This window comes from Triturus cristatus, chromosome 5_1 (genome assembly GCF_964204655.1).
Source record: "Triturus cristatus chromosome 5_1, aTriCri1.1, whole genome shotgun sequence".
Classification (NCBI taxonomy): Eukaryota; Metazoa; Chordata; class Amphibia; order Caudata; family Salamandridae; genus Triturus; species Triturus cristatus.
Window position 1 is genome coordinate 54670456 of NC_140587.1, and position 21728 is coordinate 54692183.

The window sequence follows — 21728 nt, forward strand, 5'->3', positions numbered from 1 at the left end:
TCATTAACCATACCCACTCAAAAACCTACAGTTCACTAAACTCCTATTGCGTTGAACATTATTTGCCGGATATGGCCCGGGATATGTGGGTGGCAGACAATTATGTAGTGTACAAGATTCCAAAAATTTCTGTCAGGTGGTGGGGGGGCCCGACATTTAAAAAAATTCAGTTGGGGGGGCTCAACCTACAAAAGTTTGAAGACCTCTGCTCTAGGGGCTTAGGAGATTTACCCAGGTGTGCCCCCTCAAGATGTGGCATTCAGGACAATTTCTTCAGAAGAACTGCCATTGAATGAATAAGTACTTGCGGGATCCTGGAACTCTTTTTCAAAGGAAACATATATTCTGCAATTAAGATCTTCATTGCTAATCATCAACATGAGAATAATTCCCTGCTCCATGCATGGATCCGGAAGCCTTCATCTTAAATATATGTCCATAGAATTATACACCAACAATACTGTTATCCATATGTCTATAAGATGAGCAGCATCCTTAAGATGTCTGTCCAAGTCCATACTTCCTGATAAGCTAACTTTGGGAACATTTGGAAATAGACTGCTGTCCCTTTAAAGCTCCAAGAACTTCCGGTCGCCATGATGCATGCTGGTAACTGGGTCTCAGAGTTAGTTCTTCTTTGCATCAATTATGATGAAAGAAGATGCTGAAAAAGTAGTAATAGATGTTTCAAATGCACAACATAACCCAACTGGGGAAGTGGGCAGGTCGTTCATACTTAAATGAAGATTCCTATGTTAAAGAACCAGGACTAGAAGTAAGTATGTATTTCTCTTGCATTGTAGGATCTTACAAAAGATCAGCAAACTGAAAAATAATTAAATACTGCAGCTCCTAAAGAGAAGAAGTAGCAATTAATTGTGCTTTTGAATCTATTTGAAAATTGCACATGGCTAACTGGGCTTATTTCTTACAGTGGCCCAATCCACGCTAGCGTCAGCTCCTGTGTCTGAATCTAGGTAACTGTGGCGTGTGAATATGCAATCTGATAATGTATGAATAAGCTTGTTTGAGTTTTGTGCAGTTTCAATACCGCAGTATTGTTCCTGACCAACTGATCAAAAAGGCAGAGTGCACTGGTCTGGCAGTGGAACCTTGGACACATATGGGAATATTTACAATATTTTGGTGTAGGGCAGCGCCGCAAGCCTTCTAGCTGTGCTGCCCTGCGTCAAAAGAAAAGGGCAGGATGGGGCAATCCTGCCTGTGCACAAACTGCAGCTGTGTGCCAAGGCAGGCACCCTTGCACCTTGGTGCTAGAGTGTCTGTGTCGTTGGCATGATTGTTTTTGTGCAGGAAGAAACATTTTTCTACACAAAGACAATCGAAAGATACATTTTCCTTGTTCAATGTGTGCTTAAGAATGCAGCACACATGGAACGAGAAAAAAACAAAGAGAAATATAAGCATTTCTCCTCGTTATGCCTGCTGTGGGAAGGGGTTTTGGTGCTGCCCCAAATGTAGGCTATGTTGTAAAGCTGGGGCAATGTCAAAAGCCAGGGGTGTTGCATGGAAATACCCACAGCAACACCCATGGAATGCTCCTTCCGCACAGAGTAAGATATTTCCTTACTCCATATGAACAAGGCCGTGGAAAGCCATGCCGGGTAGCTTTGCGTGGCCTCTCAATAGCTGGCACACTGAGTCTCCGGAGGGTCACACTGCAGTAGCATAAAAGTGCTGCAAGGGTATTATAAATATGGCCTATAGTCTCAGCATTTTGTGTTTTGAGCCACTGTGAATATATCTAAAGATGGATTTCCCCTCTCTTTGAAGAAACTTTGCTCAACATTATCACCAAGAACGTGGTTTTCCATCATGGAAGCAACTGAGGAAGCCTGCCCATTGGTTAAGAGTGTTAGGGATGTGTACTACCATCAGTGTAGGATCTCTGGCTTTAGCCCACGGCCAAATATGTTATGCTTTCATCAAGGGTGGTGTCAACTCGGTGCCTCCATATTTGATTAGACTGTACATGTTTCTGGTGTTGTCTGTCTAAATTAGTATGATTTTCATTATCAAAGACAGAAAGGATGCCTTGAGAGACAGATGGATTGTCCTGACCTCTAGATAGATGATGTGACACGAGCTCTCCTTGGCTTTCCAATGGCCTTGCACTGACAGGTGTCTCAGATCTCTTGTCCAACTTATCCAGCATGCATTTGTGACAATTGTTTGTGGCAATGTTTCTTTCTAGAAGGGAACACCTTGGAGGAGATTATGCCTTACGTCCTACCATGAGAGAGGAATGACTTGCTGGGAGAGCCAGTCGCAGCTTGTCTTCCCAGTTGTCCTGTCTTTGTAACCATCTTCTAGGCATGCACTGCTTCAGGGGGTCATGTGTGAAGCCTTGCACTCTGGACAATGGATGTACAGGATGCCAGTGGTGTAAAAGTGGGCAAGCAGCCAGAACTGTTGACTTTATAACTGGAGAACCCAATTCAAATCTCAACCTTGACTCAATTTCCTGTGATTCTGGGCAAATCACTTCATTTCCCTGTGCCAAAATAAAAAAAGGTGGGGGACGTAGTCTGGTATTAATGCCCTTGACTCAGGTTTGACCTATATACAACTACACAAACAATGCCATAAAACTGAGATGAGAGGGGAGTTGCCAAGCTGTCGGTTTACTGCGGACCAACTAGAGATGGCACTTGTCTTAGATAGATGATCGTCTCACCTCCGGAAGACATACTTTTTCTTCCACCATGTCTATTACGGACCCTAAATAAGAAAAGCTCTGCTCAGGAGTTGAATTTGAATTTTGATGATTGATTTAGAAACCTAATTTGTTTAGTAACATGTCTTTGAGTCCTGTGTCACCTTCGACTGGCTTTGATCTTTGATTAGCCATATTCATCCAGGTAAGAGAAGACAAATATCCTATGCCTTTTTTAGTGAGCAGCTACTCCAGCCATGCATTTGTGCACATACCTGAGGTTAGTATGAGGCTGAATGTTAATACTGTGCAAATGAGATTTTCCGACCACCAACCTTTGGTACCACTGCTATGGGTATGTGGAAGTAAGCATCCTACAGATCTATCACACAAATCCAGCCCTTTTTCTTAAATTGGGATCAATCTGATGGAAAGCCAGCATCTAACCATCTTCTTATCTGATAAACTAAAACACAGTTCTAGGGTCAATCTGTAGTCCAAATTCAGACAATTCTCCCAAATTAGGAATGGTTCTTCAAAAGGACAAACGTTTCCTCCTTCAAGATGGGAATTTAGTGCTTCAATGTTAGTTTTGGAGGAATTTGTGATGGTTTGGTTTACAACGTAGAGTGTATCCATTACACATAATATTTAGAATCCAAGTGTCTATTTTAAATAGAATCTTATTCTTCCAGGTGTTGAGATACTGCTCCTGCATTGGAGTGGCACATGAAGGTTGTATAAGGCTGTAACTGTCTGTTTCCAGAGGAGTGTATTCTTGCGAATTTTATCGGCCATACGAGAATTGATTTATTCTTTGAAGATTTTCATTGGCAGTGGAACTTCTGGCCTTTCTGCTGAACATGTTGCATCTGTGTGTGATCTCTCAACCTCAAAGGGGAATTAGATCTTGGAATGCATTGATGCCAATGATCTAGATAACCTGTAGTGGTGTCCATTGTGGTGTTGATGTTGATCCAAATTTGAAGGGAAGCACATCAGGACCAAAGCCTTCGATGTCTACCATGATTTTCGACATCGACCGGAGGTGTAGATGTGAATGATGATGTTGATACTTTCTGAAATCTATTAACTTACTCTCTCTATTGCTCCCTCTCAGGGAGTGCTTACGAGGTGCTGCATATGTAAAGGCTGCCATTTTCTTCTTCTTTAGTTTTGTCTTGGCTCTCACATGACCCAGTTTTCCTATAAACCTAAGGTGTTCCTGGTCTTTCATTGTACTTAAAGACATTTTTGGCAAATTAACATTGTTTGACTGAATGATTAGGCAGGCCACACACACCTCAGTAACTATTTTTTTCTGCCACTTAACGGGCACTTCTCAAAAATGTGAAGACACCTCTAAATGAATATTCCTTTAAAACACCCAAAAAACAGGTTCACTCAGTAGAGGGGAAGTGAAGACATCGAGGGATGCTGTAAAAATTATTTTCTGAGAACAGCCTTTTTTTAAAACAGAGCTGTGAGAACCTCCAGATGCTCTGGGATCCTCTGATGAAAAATTACTTTGGCAGCTGGATTCTGAAATCAAACAGAATGGATATTAAAAGTCATTTACAGTATGCGTGGTGATTCCAAAGAAATCACATAGTACATCCATCTAATGTTTTCTTAATTATTGCTAATATAGCTTTTACTTTAGTTTTTTTATGTGCTGTCATGACTTATGTTTCAAGAATGAAATATAGTTTGCAATCCTTCAATAAACAAAAGTGGATATCTGGTTTGTCTCTAAAGTTGTATTACAATTCCTGGTGTTTTTCAAAGCAGAGCATATAGGGCCTTATTGCGATGTCAGTTGGACTAGCATCCAACCTACATTGTTACCCAATGAAACCACCCGACCACAGGTTGGCGGTTCTGCCTGCAGAATTAAACATCAGTTATTCAATGGCAACTTGCGTGGCGGGCTGAAAAGGAGGATACTCGGTTTTCTAGAAAGGTTATCAAGGATTGTTTAGGTTCTAGATCATTGTGAAAAAATCCCCTCGCTAAAAAATATGAGATCCTTATTACATGAACTATGGGAAATCCCCCCATGGTATACTGAAATATAGTAAAAAAGAAATTAAAACTATCTTTTTGAATAAAAGGAATGCTCATATAGAGTATCAAGAAAAATCCAAAATAACAGTTATCAGATATCTGGGGTATAGGGTACAGGGGATACAAGACTATCTGGTTAGAGTAAAGAATGTGTATGATAGATTTCTGCTCACCAGGTTAAACCTTGAGGCAATCAATTTTTTGTGGTTTTCCCAGGAGCTGACTTATGGCCTCAAAACCTACCTAGATACCCGTGCAATACAATCAACTCTGCACAGCGATAGCAGAAAGCATTTATTTCACCCATTTTTCTTGTACCAGGGCATATTTTATTATGAGGTGGCATTTACTTATCTTAAACAATTGCCAAATGTCCATATGCGTTTTGCCATCGTTACTTTTAATAAAATGGTTTTAGGCAGAAGAAAATTGTTGATTTTCCTAGATGATCTCAGATATTCTGAAAAAAAGTAATACTTTTTAAGATTTTAGTATTTTGAATTATTTGTACTGCATTGTCTTTTTACTGTAGGAAATTTATTGTAATATGCCCTTTGTCTGAATTTTGGAAGTGTTTCACACTTCTTTTTGTTAGTTAACTTTTATGAATTTGTTTATAAATTCAAATAAAGATTTAGTTGACTTGACTTGAGAAGAAAATGAAAACCTCATAAAAGGGTGATTCGCCTCCCTCGGAACGGGCGTGCAGTCATCAGGCAACTGCAAGTGTCCATAATCTAGGAATTCAGCAGCCAGGCAGTCAAGTCGAGTGATGTTAGGCTGGGAAGGAATCCTGCGAGACATTCCTGGCCAACAATCCAATTTAAAGGGAGTCTGGATAAACCATTATTGGGGCCAGTCCGGTACAATGAGTATCATCTTGACATTGCAGAGTCTCCACTTGTTGATCACCTTGGAAAGCAGCGAAATATGAAAAAGAGCAAAAGAGCATAAAGAAATGCTCTCTACCAGCTTATTGAAAGAACATTCCCTGGCACTAAGGTTTTGGAAGGCCAGACGTCTAAATAAAAAAAAAGATTTTCTCATTTGTAGCAGATAAATCTCATTTTGAATGCCCCAGCAAGACATCATTCTTTAGAACGCACTGATGCTGTGCCAACATATGACAATTTAGCTTGCATGATTTTGCTCTGGAATACCTGGAAGATGCATTACAATCTGCCAAATTCACCTTACAATCAGCCAGTAAATGCCAATAAATGTTCTGATCCTCCGGGGAGAGGACTCTAGACTTCAAATAATCTCTTGCTGGTTCAGGTACTACATAGTTGACATGTTTGTCTGAAGAAGAGAACCTGGCTAAATCACTGACCAGAATGATTACAAAGAAATATGAACCGCCTTTGGCTTTCAGCTCCATCATGTTCATGTGATATCCTATCTCTATCGAAGACCAAGACTCTTGGGCAGTAAGGGTGTCCATATGAGCATCTCATTCCAAGAAGCACCTGTCACTACAGTCTGAAACAGGAGCAAATATTAAGGAGAGGAACGCCAGCCAGAAGATTCATCTTTCTGCACCACCACCTTAAAGCCAAAAGGCATGAAACAATAGCTGTATCTTGTCACCCCAACTCTCAGATCTCTGCTCCACTGATCCTGCAAGCATTTCTGTAGAGCTCTTAAATGCAAGCTTGCATCTCAGTCTAGAGAGGCATGCATGCGGCCATCGAACTGCGAAGAGATGACTCTTGCCGAACCATAGGATAATGAGCTGTTCAGAGTTGCCGTCATTTCTGATGAGTAGAATAAATGCATAATTGTTTGATTTGGTACTAAAGTTAACTATTTGAAATTCGCATAAAGACTCAACTTGTAAAGAAGATCTACAGTCAGCTGTATACCCTGAAGATGTTTGGCACATGAAGAAGCTTTGATTTGTCAATCATCCAGGTATGGGAAAGGTAAACACTCCTTTCCTTTGCAGGAAAGCTAGTATTACTGCTAAAACTTTTAGAGCTGACTTCAGTCCAAAAGGAATGATTTTTATTGGTAGTAACTTTTGCTAATTTTGAATCTCAAGAGAAATCTGTAATTGCACATATGGTTACATAAAAATAAGTATCTTACAAATCCAGAGTGACCATTCAATTGTCCCACACTGACGATGAGGGAAAATTTGAGCAAGGTTTGGCATCCTGAGCTTTACCTGTTTCATCCATTTGTTTCCATTTTTCAATGGTTTGGAAGTCTTTTTTGAGACCTTTCTTCTCAATAAGTGGGTGACTGGAGTAAATTCCTTTTTTTCAACCAATTTTTCAGCACTGGATCAATTTCTTCTTTCTCCAAGAGTTTTGTGGTCGCTAGGATTATTATAGAAACATCTTAATGAAATCTCAGGCAGCAATCTTTAAAACCTGATTTGCACCCATTTTAGACGATATGCAATGCCTATTTGTTTTTTCTAATTGTCTGCCATGCTACAAGATGGTGAGATGTACTACCTTGTAGGAAGTCATCCTTTTTGCCTTGTTCACCCTCATTTCTTGCTGAATGATACTGGTGGTAACTGACTCTGACTGTACTGTGGGCTCTGCTACATGGTGCTATCTTTTAAAAGGTACATGTAAAAGGGTCCATTTACAATTGACAATGATATAACCTAAAAGTCCCTAGAAGATAATAGGGCCAGGGGGTGCAATCTACCTATAAATCTCTAGTTTGTAGTAGTAAGTAGTAACAAGACTTTATTTCGGTTTTGTTTCACACCATAAAAGTACACAGATACACAATACAAAACATAGTACATGAGGTAAGTAAAAAATAGGATAGAGTATAAAGTGCAAATAATGTTAGGTTTGGTACAGGCTAAAGGATCATCCAATAGGTAAACTGAGCATACTTTAAGAGATGCAACTTCACTGATCTAAACAGTTTCTCAGTTTGACTGTTAATTTTAAAAATTCTATTACATGTAGAACACTATCACTATGCAGGAGCTGTAAATGCACAAGTGCTGGTCTGATTTGATTAAAATTGAGTTTTTTTAAAAGGGCAGCAAGATAACGTCTACGCGGGTATTCATAATACTTACATAAAAATATAAAATGCAATATATCCTGTGGAGACATTCCGTCGCAGCCACAGGAATCAGCAGTCTTATTAAAAATATCTGACTTTGGTCTAATTAAAAGATGATGAAAAGTATTAAGCCTAAACCTTGTCAACATGCGAAGTAAAAATGCCCGTTAAATACGGCTCCATTGTGTCACAGGTTTTAAGGATCACATATTTTCTGAAGCTGGGTTTCATAAGCTCCACCCCTTCTCTTTGGGCCACCCTATCCATATAAAAAGCCTGCTTGATTGCTACCACATCCCCCTTTACGATCCCGCATGGATTGTTAAACAAATTCAGACGGCCGAGCCTGAGGAAGCAGGATTTCAAATATTTTAACCAGGGGACTGACATTGAATTATCCTGAGACACAAGGTCTTTCACAATCATATGGGTAAGCGGTATCTCTTTATTTAACCACAAATTTACCCAGCAGGTCAGGGGCCTTAGAGCAAATATATCACATAAATACTTTGTCCCTAGTTCTTCATGTACTGCCATATTTGATGTGCTGGTGGGGACACAGAGAAGACGTTTGAGAAAATTATTTTCTACAACCTGTAACTGCTCTCCAGTTACGTAACCCCATAATTCGCTACCATATATAGCGGTAGCTACTGATTTAGCATTATAGAGTTTAATCATTGCATTAGTTGGCTTCTTCCCCAATTTTGTTGCAAAGTTAAAAATAGAGGCATTTACCCTTGCCAGTTCCCCTTTTTTTTGGCCAAATGGGGGCCCCAGCTAAGCTTGGAGTCAAATAAGACACCAAGATATGAAAATGATTGTGTAGTGGGGATTAAAACATCATCTAGTTTAAAAACAAAATTCTTTTTTGGTTGTCGGCCAACATGCATAATATATGATTTGGAGTTATTGACCAATAAATCTCTGTCCGTCATGAAAATATTAAAAGCGTTTAGGAGAGCCTGAAGACCCTTCTCCGTTCTGGAAATTAAAACCGCATCATCTGCGTATAAAAGAACTGGAATACTCCGCCTGCCAACTCTAGGATTATCTGCCTGTACCTCCTGTAATACAACATCTAAATCATTAATATAAAAACTAAAAAGAAATGGGGCGAGAATGCAGCCTTGGCGTACTCCCTTCTTAATGTCAAAATTGCCTGTAGTATCCCCATTAGCAGAATACCTAACATTTGCACTGGTATTACTGTGCAGATCCACCAAAAAATCAGTAATCCCCCTGTCCACACCCTTCTCCCTCATGGTCTACCACAGCCTTCCCCTGTTAACACAGTCGAAGGCCGATGACAGATCCATGAAGGCAAGGTGAATAGTCCCCTTCTGCACAACCGTATATTTACTCAGGATCAGAAAAAGATTGAGGCACTGTGTTATGGTGGAACGACCACTGCAGAAACCGTACTGAGAGATTGACATGATATTATTGTCAGCCGCCCAGCATGACAATCTCTGCAGCAGGATTCTCCCCATAATCTTGACCATAGAATCAATCAATGAAATTGGTCGATAACAAAGAGGGCTGCCCTTGTCTCCTTTCTTAAACACAGGGACAATCGTTGATAATCCCCATGACATAGGACAGCCCACTTTAGCAGCTGCATGAAAAACTACAACCAGAATCGGAACCCAAAAACTCGGATCAGACTTGTACAGGTCTGGAGGGATCCCATCAGGTCCTGGAGCTTTCCTCGCTGTCAATCCCTCTATAGCCTCCATCACCTCACTTCTATTAAACTTAATAGTATCTCCCCTAACACACGGTAAGATATCTGTTTTTACAGGGAGTACTGAGTAATACAGTTGTTTAAAATGAAGTTCCCACTCCTCTTTGGTTATGCAACAGACTAGACCATCACCAGGATCTTCTACCAGAAATGGTTTTTTAACTAGCGCCCAGAATTTAGAACTATTTTTTAGGGTGGAGGGGTCAAGTATCTCGCTCCAGGCTTCCCTTCTTAAAAACTCCTTATGAGATGCAATAACAGATTTATATTCTTTCCGGCATAATTTTACATCCTCCTGATTTCTCGGTTTGACGGCCAGAGCCATCCTAAGATTGCGAGCAGCTTTAGAGCAATCATGATTAAACCACCTTGGCCCACCTTTCTCCATATTTTTTGCGGGGACCAACATCAACTTTGACACCTTCTCCGTCAGGTTTTGATATGCAATAAGAACCTGCCTTGGATCTCCCCCATCATATGTACAGGTCTTTATGTCCTCCGTGCATTTATCTACAATATTTTTATATAGTCGATCTGGCACAACCATTGACCATTTGAGTCGCCTCCTCCCGTCAGTTGTGCCCAGCCTACCTGAACTACAGATATGTTTTTCCTTATTAATCCAAGGTCCCTTCAAACGGATTGTCAGGGGGTTATGATCACTAAATTCACTATGGACTATACTGAACGAGTCCAAAAAGGTCTGCATAGGCACGGAAAATAGCATATGGTCAATAATGGTGCCCTTGCCATGCCCTTTAAAAGTGGGAATATCAAAGCATTTTAAAGGATCCCTCAGTGTCATAGCCAAAGCAAGATCTAGGTTGTTCAATAGATCATTACAAAGTTCCCCATCTGCCGTATGTTCCAGATGTAAGCCACTCAAGCGCTCACACTGTAGGTCTGGCACATAAAAAGCCTTATACCCTTCTATAAAAAGGTCACACTCTACCGACCAGGTCTCTTGAAGACAAATTACCTTAAATTGTTTAATATAATTAACCCAGTTAACATCCGCCATCTTAGCAGCCAGCCCCGCGATGTTCCACGAGACAACATTACTGTCCATTGTATTTCCCTGTAAATTCTCTAGTTTGTAATAGGGAATGGGCTTTAGAGGCCCCACATATTTCCTGCACTTTTGCATGTGTGAGCTGTTGTGTGCCTGCTGTCCTTTTAAAACACACAAGATGATGGACGGCATGTTTGCACATTGGCAAAGTCACAGATCTGGGTTTAATCCATCGTTATTTTGCTCACCACGCCACCCCAGTTCAGACATGGCCATATGCAAATCAGTCTTGACCCTGTGCCTCATGGGAACAGTCCAGCCCGAACTGCCAAGCCATGTCTTCCCTGGACCGGAATCAAGCATCCTACGACCGGTTTCGGGGTTTCACCCCTCTTCAGCTGCTGTTCTTTTAAAGGCAGTCTTGCCTTTCAGCCTGTATTTAAAAGTAAATGCTCGTTATTGGTGATGGCAGACCCTATAAGTCCCTAGTTTATAATAAGGCCAGTGGGTTAAAATAACATATAAGTCCCTAGTATATAATAGGGCATGGAAGTTTAGAGGTCCAGCAGATGTCTTGCACTTGCATGTGTGCACTGCTGAGTGCCCACTGTCATTTTAAAGGCAGCCCGGCTTTGCAGACTGTCGTTAAAGTAAATTGTATGCAAATTTGACTTTGGTGGTATGGACACTTTAAAAGTGATAATCTACCTTATATTTACATATTAGGCACCTCCATGGTCTCCCCTAGGTGTCCCAGGGGTGGGGGCAATGTAACTATAAGCAGGGACCTAATAAAAGATGTTTTATATACCCTGGTGAGGGAAAAACTGGCCATTTCATTTTTCCCCATTGTCGATACTCAGCTCCATAGGCTAACATTGCAATATTTTATTTAGGTATAACTATTGTTATGAAAATAGGTAGGATTTAATTAAAAAACTTAAAAGATTAGGATTGTTAAATTCGACAACTTGCCACTGTTCAATTTATCATAATTATTGCAGAAGAGAAGTTATATAACTTTTTCCTCTGTAAGCCAAAATCCAGCTTTCTAGTATTCGCTGCTGATTGGTCAGCCTTAACAGGCTTAGCCAGCCTGCTTTGATTAGGTGATGAGTGGCCGGCCAGGGCAGAGGTTATCTGATGGAGAGAGCTCTGAAGTTGTGGAGGATAGCTAATGAAAGTGGTCTGTGTAAATCAAACTGAGCTCAAAGGAAGAGCAAGTCAGTAAGGAATGACAAGCGAGCCTAACCCCACATCCTGTGCCCCAGCCACTTGGCTGGGGCACAGGATGTGGGGTAGGACAGGAATTTACAGAGGTCAAAGGAAGGAGAGCTGATGGAAATGAGTCACACTGTGGGTTAGTTTAGCCAGCTCTTACTCCTCTGGAGAGAAATCATCCATGTTAGATTTTAGAAATGCAGTGTCTTTGGAGGAAGTTATCATGCTTTTGAGTGGCACCCAACATCTTATTTGATTGAGGTACCCCATCGCTTGTCACCCCAGAAAACTGAATAAATATGTGAGATCTGCATAGTCTCTCAGATCTGATGCATGAAACTACAAGGACTGCCTTGCTGGAATCTGGATTTGCACCCAAAGGCCTGCACCCTGTATGACTTCTCCTGCTGCACAACCCATGCACGCTAAAGGTTAACAGAGCCTACCTGCTTTATATCCACCAAGATTCCTAATCCTGGAGTGTTTCCAGTGGACTTTTAAGGAGTTGTACCCAGACATCCCAGGGGCCATCTAAGAGGTTCCAGATGTTTGGATAGGTGTTTCGGACACTTTGAACCTACAAGGTGACCTTCAGGAAGCATCTCCTGAAGTTTGGAGCACTTTTGTGAAAAAGATCCATGAGATGACTGACCCGACGTCGAGAGTCAAGCTGACAACCTTCAACCACTACTCGGCCCAGATTTCAGGTTTGTCCCTCTGAAAGCTCCAGACTTCTAGGATTTGACCAGGGCCTCACAGAAAGTCAAGCCAGGGAACCCTCACCAAATCTGTCCTGCTGTGGAGGGTCGAGCAACGTCAGAAGAAACATTTTCAGAAAGTTTCTAAGTGTGAAGATAACATTTTTACAGGGTCCTCCGGCTTACTGTATCCGACCAGGGTTTCATCGCGGTTGCACTCAAACTTGTCCCAGACAACCATGAGCAGATGTCCTAGAATGGCGCTATAAGGTTTTAAGCACTGTAAAGTTGTTTATCTTAAAGAATTCATATCTCTGGTTCCCTACATTGGATTTTTGTTGTTTTGGTGTCTATTTGTTCATAAACTTATTTCATATTTTTATAAATAAGTGTGGTATTTTTAGTGCGTGTTATGTCTTACTTATTTGATGTATTGGTGTTTATAAATGCTTTTCACTCCTATCTCGTAAGTTAGGCCTGACTGCTCATTGTCAGCTGCCATGGGTTGAACAAGGGGCTAATTTACTGAGACCGTTACTGGACCCTATACTGTGTTGGTGGCCTTAAGTTATTACTAGTGGTAGGTGCATACTTACCCCTACCAATAACCCCAATTCCAACATTTGGTGTTCAGGGGTGTGGATATGGACTTGTGTTTAAAGCACACCATACAGTAACTAAGATCTTCAAAAATCCTCTAAATTGTCATAGAACAAAAGTTCTGATTGTTAAATTTTTAAGTTTGGACTAAACTGATTTTTAATCCATTGTTTTGATTTTTCTAAATGTGTTCTAGGTCTGATTGATAATTGTTGAGACCCAAAACTAGGAATACCATGGAGCGGGGTCAGGCTAAACTGACTAAACTCAAAGTGGCTGAGCTTAGGGTTCAGTCTAAGGTAGGGGCGTTAACTGCTACTAACAAGATTAGGAAGGCAGAGCTAGTTAGGTCCCTGAAGGTCTGGGCTAGGTCAGAATGAAGGGGAAGGGAAGGCTGGCTGTAAAGATCCTCCAGAGACAATGGTTTTAAGAAGTAAAAAGTTTATTTAAGTAGGACTCAACACCCCAGCCTGCTAACAGCACCCTACTGACAGTGAATCAAGTACAAATATTCTATAGTGAACCTTGATGTTAACAAGATTCTGATAATATGATGTCATTTTACAGCATAAGAAATAATAACAAAGAAACACATTTACAATGGCTGATTGAAAGATACAACATACAAATTATAAGAAGGGGAATACCACACTGGCCCCCAGCCAATGCCACCCAGGAGGGGGTGTTGATGATACCTCCTCCGTTGCTTCCAGCACTAGGTACATATTTCTATATGATGGGGCAAGGTCAGGGTACTCCACATAGGAACAATTCCTGTCCCTTGCAGAGAGGCAGCTTGAGGCCCAACTAGCTTCAATAGCTTTGGAGCAAACGAACCTGGACTTCGCTGAGTAGCAGTGGGCAAGGGAGGTGGAGAGAAGAAATGGTGGCAGCGAAATTGAAGAAGTTGAGGTGTCCCGGGGTGGAGAGTTTTTATTGCAAGCTCCCCAAAGGAATAGCGCCCAGGTACAGAGAGGGGGAAGACATTGGCAAATGGCTCAGAGCATTTGAAGAACGTCCATCCCAAGCATTGGGGTTCACTCTTGTGGGAACTATCCCTTTAACTGGGAGTGATAGGATCCTGCTCCTAGGAGGGGATGAGGCTAAATCCTACACCCGCATGAGAGGATGCTTTTTGAGAAATTTGGTTTGACACCAGAGCAGTAGAGGATGAAATTCAGTGACACCAAGAAAGTGAACACACAGTCCTGGATGGACTTTGTGAACCTTTCAGTAAAAGCAATAGGAGGCTGGAATGATGGTAATTAAGTAACTACATATAAGGGTCTGTACAATTTTGTTATGTGAGAGGACATCCTGACTAATTGTATACAAGAGACGCTGCACCAGTACCCAGTGGACTCTAAGCTGTGTAGTCCTAGGGAACTAGCCAGGGCAGATTATTAGTGGGTGAAACCCCAGGTTTCCTGTCAGCACCAGTGGGGTAATCAGAAGAAGGGAGGACAGCCCCCCTGGGGAAAAAAGGTGAAAAACAGGTGTCCTCAAAAGACCCACAAAAACCTGAACGTGGGGGGTGAGCCACTACACCTTCAAGGGGAGGGGGTATCAGGGAAATATTGATAGGTTCTTTGATCCCTCAAAGGTGGGAAAGTGCTTTGACTGTAATCAGTCAGGACACGAGAAAGGAGATGCTGTCTGCATAAAGAAGCCCCCCATTGGTGGGCAGTCTCCAGGGATTGCTAGTGTTAGTGTGGGAGTGGAGAGTGCCCCAAGGTTTGGTAGGGAAGGGACAGAGCTAACCTTGGGGTCCCTATATGGGGTGAATATTGAAACCCTAGCCACCTTACCTCCAAACATGGGAAAGTACAGGTAGAGGCCTACCATCAATGGAACTGAGGTCGAGGCTCTGAGAGACACAGAAGCCAGTGTGACTATGGTCATGGACACACTGGTGTCAAAAGAGCAGGTTCTGCCTGGTGAGTTTCATCAAGTGACCTATACAGACAGTAGGACCAAACACCATCTAATGGCTATGGTGGACTTGGAATGGGGAGGTGTGACAGGCCCTACGAAGACCCCCTATGGATTCGCTTAATTGCTACGAGTGTGGGAGTATGGACAACTGTCCATCCCTATTACCAAACTCTACCCACTCCTCACAAACACGTTCTTCTATTGCTCTTTGCCAGAACTCTAGTAGGTCCACAAAGATTGCTTGATCATTTTCTTCAGTTTATGCCAGATTTAGATATTTGAATTAACCTCAGTAAAACCCTTATTATGACCTAAGGTGTCCTTAACATTTCTTAGCTTACTAAGTGGCAAGCACTCTAACATGGAATATGCTGCAGTGCCAAAGTCACTAAAAGTGTCACCCAGCCTACTGTCAAGGAGATGTTTCACATCTACACAAATTATGCTTAAAACTTGGTAGACAAGAGTGTTTTCAGACTCTAGTTTTTTTATTATGTCCACTACAGCAGTCATGCTTTCCTGTAAAAATCTGAAAATGCAGTAGAATGTACTTTTTTTCAAATCACTATCAATATGTGACCAAAGAACCTCATATTTCTTGCCTTTTGCACCATCACTCAGCAAAAGTTCTTTAAGCGGTTGCCACATGATAATAAAGCATTCATGGCCTCTAAAACTAAGAACCACCAGCTAAGTGACACAGTTGAGATAACTCTTTCTTTGATGCCACCCAATGCACAAAATTTGAAATATTTGCGTTTTAGTTTCTGCGCATAACAAAACAGTGCACCAGAATGGACTAAAAAGTCTTCAGCTCAAATATCGATTTTGACAGCTCATTACACAACTTTTTCATATACGTAGCTGAATCACTGTAAATACAAACAATATTACTCCAATCTTTGTTGAACTTGGTGAGAACTTTTTTCAGCAGCATTCCAAGTGACACTGCATTCCATGTTTTCCAAATGTATGGTGTCATGTTTTCACCAGTATCCCAGATGCTTTGTGACTGCACTCTTTTCACATATACCTGTCACTATACTTTACATTGAATGTTTAAAGCCTGGGGCGTTTGGAAATTCACCTATCAACAGTGATTCACTAGAAAAAGGGGCTGATGTATCAAGATTTTTTACTCATTCTCTGTGGGTAAATATGATGGTACATATTGGGAAAGATTCTAATAAAACCTACATTTTTCCTATCGGTGAACGACTCAAACATAGCCAGAAAATCTAATATGATTTTGATATTTCCTGTTTCTTTACAAAAGAATTTACAGTTTATAAAATAAATAAACAACACATAAAACATGCTTCTAATCCCTGTATCTTTAGACGTAAGACCACAAAACTGAAAAAAGGAAGAAGAAACAATATTTTAGTGACATCCCTAAACAACAAAACTCAATCAGCATAATGTTAGCCCAGTCTTTCTTACTGCTACCTTATATGACAAAGTTACATTGTATTGGCTCCTTCAGGAAGAAATAAAAATGACTCTTTCACTATTTTTTTCCTGAATAGCATTTAGGTTGTGGTTGTGCCGGTTTTTTTGTTCAGTGTTTATATGTTTGCATGGTTGAGGGCTATTTCCCTTCAGTTAATATAGGTTTAAACCTAAAACTGGAAAGCCTACCTATGTTTCATTTATGCCTTTAGGCATAACACAGTTATTTCATACCTTAGATGTATGACTTTCCATTCCCTTCTGTTAACGTCAGCACCAAAATCTCCCTAGAAAAATCTCAGGATCTGCAATGAACCTGGCATCAGGGTGCGTCAACTGCAGTCGAATTAGGTGTTATCAAGCCTCTGTCTTCAAAACAAAACTAAACAAGATTCTGGGTTTATGAATTAATATTTCAAATGAATAAATCCTACATTATCTTATGTAATTTTAAACCACACTCTTGTGCGTATCCTGAAATCTCTTTTTTGTATCTCCAGCACAGTTAATTTACCATATGCGAATAGCTCTGGACCAACTACTGCCACCATGGCTGCCTTCAAGTCTAATTCCTTAACTGATCAACTCCCAGAAGGCGAGATCCTGACAGTTGGCACACCACTTTACATTGGTATTTCAACTACATTCTCTGATGGAGACATGTTTACCTTAAGGGCAGAGAGGTGTGTTGCTGCCCCTAGCTACAACCCAGCTGATCCCAGCGTTGAACTAATATCAGGCGGGTAAGTGCACATTTCTCAAAACTGATCTACCTGTTTTCCTCTTCAATAAAATCTTTGCTTCCTATGTCCAGTGAAATACGGACATTACAATATGATTGTAAAGTTATTAATAGAAGACCAGGAGTATCAGCAGCAAATGTTATTGATAAAAAAAAAAGAGAATACAATGTTGAACACGTAAAAGTAGGAGAAATCAAATGGCAGGTACATGCAGAGGATACATGTATTCAAATATTCACCAACAGCTGAAGCGTTTTTTGCTTGAAATGTTAATAGAAATTACTAAATTAATATTGTATTACGTACACCACAGCGACTAACAACTTTACAGTCTGCACATACAAGGATGAAAAGTTTACATAAGCCTGCTTAAATGTACTGTAGTGGGTGGCGTGAGAGACTAGAAATATGCTTTTCTTCTCACATATAGAAAATTAGAGGGACATTTTAGAGACAAAGTAAATGTACTTCCTGGGGACATACATTCTTTAGTCTTTGCAAGGAAAAAATTGAAAGGTTACTACACATTTTTTTGAGTTAAGACAGATATCTAATACTTGGGAGTTTGGGGATTCATGTTACGTGTTCTGTCCATGGCCCACTGTAGTTTTCCCCATGTTAGCCTAACTGTGCACGACACAGATCGCTTTTGCTTTGCACATGTTAATATATAAACATGTTTGCTTTTATGCCACATTACATTTTCACACAGAAACTGCTGTTGTTTTCTCGTTCTGTTCTTTCCTGGGATTAATTGTGAACACAGTCGACAAGGTAAAAAAACAATGTCCCTTGTTATTTTATTCTTGTTAGCCATTAGCACCTAGACACAACACGGGAATGCATGTGGTTTATGAGCATGTATGCCTTGTCGTATAGGTATGCACGGTAATGGAACACATGCAGAGAGATTTTTCCTGAAAGAAAATCACAGCTGTATCTGAGATGTAGAATGTCCGTCTGTTTATGCTAAGGTATGGGGACCACTACTAAACCCAGATAATGTGAGAGTGAAACGGGATGTCCTGTCACTGAGATCCTTGAGAGCGTCGGGAGTGTTGTGTTCTGGGGTGTCAATTCACTTGTCTCTCTGGATATGAGTATGAGGGCATTGTGGCACTTTAGCTAGTTGTACTCGAGCTCATGGTACTGAGGTGGTATGGTGACTCAGTCCTTATCTACTAATGTTCTATGGACCCAAGCATAGTTCTGTTCAGGTACTTATTTGCAGGAACCCTAAGTAGCGCTTGTGCTTGTCCACAATACCCTTGCACCGTTTTGCAGAGACGTCTGTGGTGTTGGGTGTTTATCCTCCACAGTTTTTAGGGAACACCTAGGGGGTGATTACGATGGCTGTACAATCGTAACCTGTATTACCATCGTAACCTGAATTACCCACCGCCATATTACGATGGCGGTGGGTATCGCAGCGGACGGAAAGTCCGTCCGCTGCTTTTCCACTGCTCAGCAATCATTATGATTGCCGACCGGCTGGAGCATGGGTCCCTATATGGTGCGGTGCCTAGCAGGCACCGCCATCCATATTATGATGTTCGGAATTTAAGGCCTTTCAGGTTGGCAGGGACTTGCTTTGGGGGCCCGTTGTGGGTCCATGGGGAGGTGGAGGGGTGGGTGGTCCCCTTGGGGGTTAACATACATGTCCATGCACAGAAAATCCACAACATGGCATTTTAGCATTGAGGCGGGTGCTGCAGCCAGCAGCACCCACCGCAATGTTGAAATGTCAGATGCAACTGCTGCTGTGGCGGTCGCATCATGATCAGGGGTGTGGGACCTCCACATGGCAGGCGGGCAGTCCTGTTCCCGCTAGGATGGCGGGCGGACTCAGGACCCCCTAGTTCTGTTAGTTTTTGAAGTTTAAATATTAAAAGGTTTATACCCTCTCTTGTGCTGCCTTTTAAATTCTTTACTTATTGATTATGGCCGTTGCGATTGTGGCTTACTGCCTCCCAACGTTTGCTCAACACTAACTGTAGCATGGGGCCCCTAATGCAGGGTCTCCAGTTGTTTTTGTGATTGATGCGGACGCTGCGTAGCACTTTGAGGTGTTTTGCTCTTGGGTAATTACCAGCTGTTGCTGCTAATGATAATATGTTTCATACTTGAACTGCTGCTGCGTCACTTAATGTTTATCATCCTTATGGACTTCTAGAAGTTCATCTTATGGACTGGGAACACCAGACTTGGTTTAATGGTGCCTTCCCCATATCTCCGGCATTGTTCGTATGGGCCATTTAGGTATTGATGGGGCCACCATACCTACACTTGCAGGCTTTATGCCTTTCCCGAATTTGGTTGCGCTAAATTTGGCACTAAATTTGGCAGAAACACATGTGTTGGATAACCAAGTAGTTCTTTTATATCAACTCTTAATTCAATGTGTTTCCCGTGCCTTCTTGGCTGTTAGAGCTGGTGCGCCAGGTCCGGCAAAACAGGCTGTGGGACTTTTTATGAGTCCGGTCATCGTACATTCGGTTATAGGCAAATGCCCTCTTAATTGTGAGAACATTCCTTTTTGGATTGCCCAAAAACGTTATCAACTCAATGCTGTGGTTCCCCTTACGGGACCACTAGAAAAGCATTGAATTTTAACCATGTGTCTGCCTAAAGGTCTGGTTCCCCCTTTATCCATCTGCAACACCTGGGGGACCATGTTTGCCACAGTGTATACTCTCTGTTATGGCACTCCCTTGATGGGCATTCTGCCGAAAGTCCTCAAACAGATACCGAATAAAGGTGAGGCAGGTCCTGCCCTTGATATGGGGAGGAAGCTTGTTGGAAATTTTCTGGTTGTCTCCGAAATTATTCTTACTAATGTTAAAGGTGAAGCAGCTTCTTTGGCTATATGCCGGTGACTTGCCACGGTAGCTATTGCGGGCCGTGAACCCGAATTGCCTGTTATCATTTCTCAGGTGTATACGTCCTTAGGTCATAATAGTTTGGAGACCAGACCTTCTGTTTCGACCTTTGTGGAACCAATTTCTGATAAATATGCTTGTCCTGCCAGTGATTTTCCAAAGAAAACATGGGATAAATCTAGAAAACCACAACAAAAAGGTAGACTTCGTTGCGGTACACATACGGTACATACTCTGAATGGTGATTCGATTTTCATGACTACTCTAGGATTAAAACTCCTGATCGATTTCAGGTACCTGATCCCCATTCTCCTTGTTCCTTTCAGGACTCATCTGACCAACAGTACGACAGAGGAGGGCGTTCTGATCATGGACAAGTAGAGTACATACAACCTAAAAGAGACACACAACACTCTTTTGGCGTAAAGATCAAGAAGGAGGATCAACCACCACCTTACAAGACTCCTTTTCAGAAAAGGAAAGTCGCTGCATTAACAGCTAAATTTGCCCCAGATGGTGAGAACGCTACTCCTTAACAGGAGCTGGGCGGTGACTCTCTTCAACAGTGCAGCGTAAGTCACCATGGTACACAAGACTCTCCACCAGCATTGGCTGCAAGAGAAACTGAAACTTTTGCCTGGGTAGAAACCACAGACACCAGTGTTGCACCCCTAACAGACTCTACCACTTAGATATTCAAATTGAATGTGACGTTAAACACACCACTAAAGCTATCTTTTGGGACATTTTGACTTTTTCCTAGGACATTCTTTTGCTGGAGGTAGATTGGCCTCCTCCTTTTATCTTTGCTAGTCCCCAGGGTGAAGATGTTGTCCCTTCTTTTTCGCATCTAGTTCCAGACGCAATTAAAAAAAGCTTATACTTCTGAATGGGCCCTTGCTTTGGCCCCTGCTTTATATCACAACCAAACCGGATGGGATAAAGATTCTCCTTTCCATGTAATTCCTATACGTTCCACTCCACAGCCTCAACCGCAGTATCCAATTAAACGTGATGCCAAAGCAGCCATTAAAGATATTCTTACTCAATTGGAGTACTAGAGAGAAATTGCATTCAATCTATCACAGATAAATAATCCTCTTTTTATGGTTTCCACGTCTGATCATTCTTTTTGTATTGTATCAGACTATTAACATTTGCATAGTCATACTTGAACTTTCACTGTCCAGAATACACATAGTACAGCACTGTTTAGTAATATTGTTCATAAATAATTAAAACCATACTTGATGTTTCCAATGGTTTTTTCAGTCACAATGTGGCTCTGGAGAGCCGTGATTGGTCCACGTTTACCGCCCTTGAATCCTGGAAGGCACGTTTGTCTATGGGGTATAAAAATAGCCTAGTTGTCTTTGCAGCTCAGATTGTGTCAATTTGTCATGAGATTGACCCTGATGCGTTGTCCTATGTCGATGACATTTATTTAAAAGATGATGATTTGAATTGTCATTTAGCTAGAGTGGATCACATATTTTTCTGGTTTGCTGAACTGGGGTACATGTTCAATTTTTCTAAGTTTCACATTGCTTTCCTCAGTGTCCTTTGCCTTAGTTATGAATTAACCAATGAGGGCTGAAAAAGCTCAAATCTTTGCCTGGCTTTTTAAATTTTGGTAGGATTTATATTCCTGATAC

The 21728-nt window shown here is 41.4% G+C and overlaps 1 protein-coding gene across 3 annotated transcripts in view; it reads left to right on the forward strand.

Moving 5' to 3' along the window:
- LOC146830153 (uromodulin-like) overlaps nt 1–21728 on the forward strand; it is a 778490-nt gene that overhangs the window by 560979 nt on the left and 195783 nt on the right. For 2 of the 3 annotated variants that reach the window (XM_085604404.1, XM_085604403.1), the window contains exon 6: nt 16952–17194. In XM_085604404.1, coding sequence (XP_085460530.1) covers nt 16952–17194 — 243 coding nt within the window. Of the gene's footprint in view, nt 1–16951; nt 17195–20399; nt 20739–21728 lie in introns of those variants that run through there. The other variant, XM_085604405.1, reaches the window with a different exon arrangement.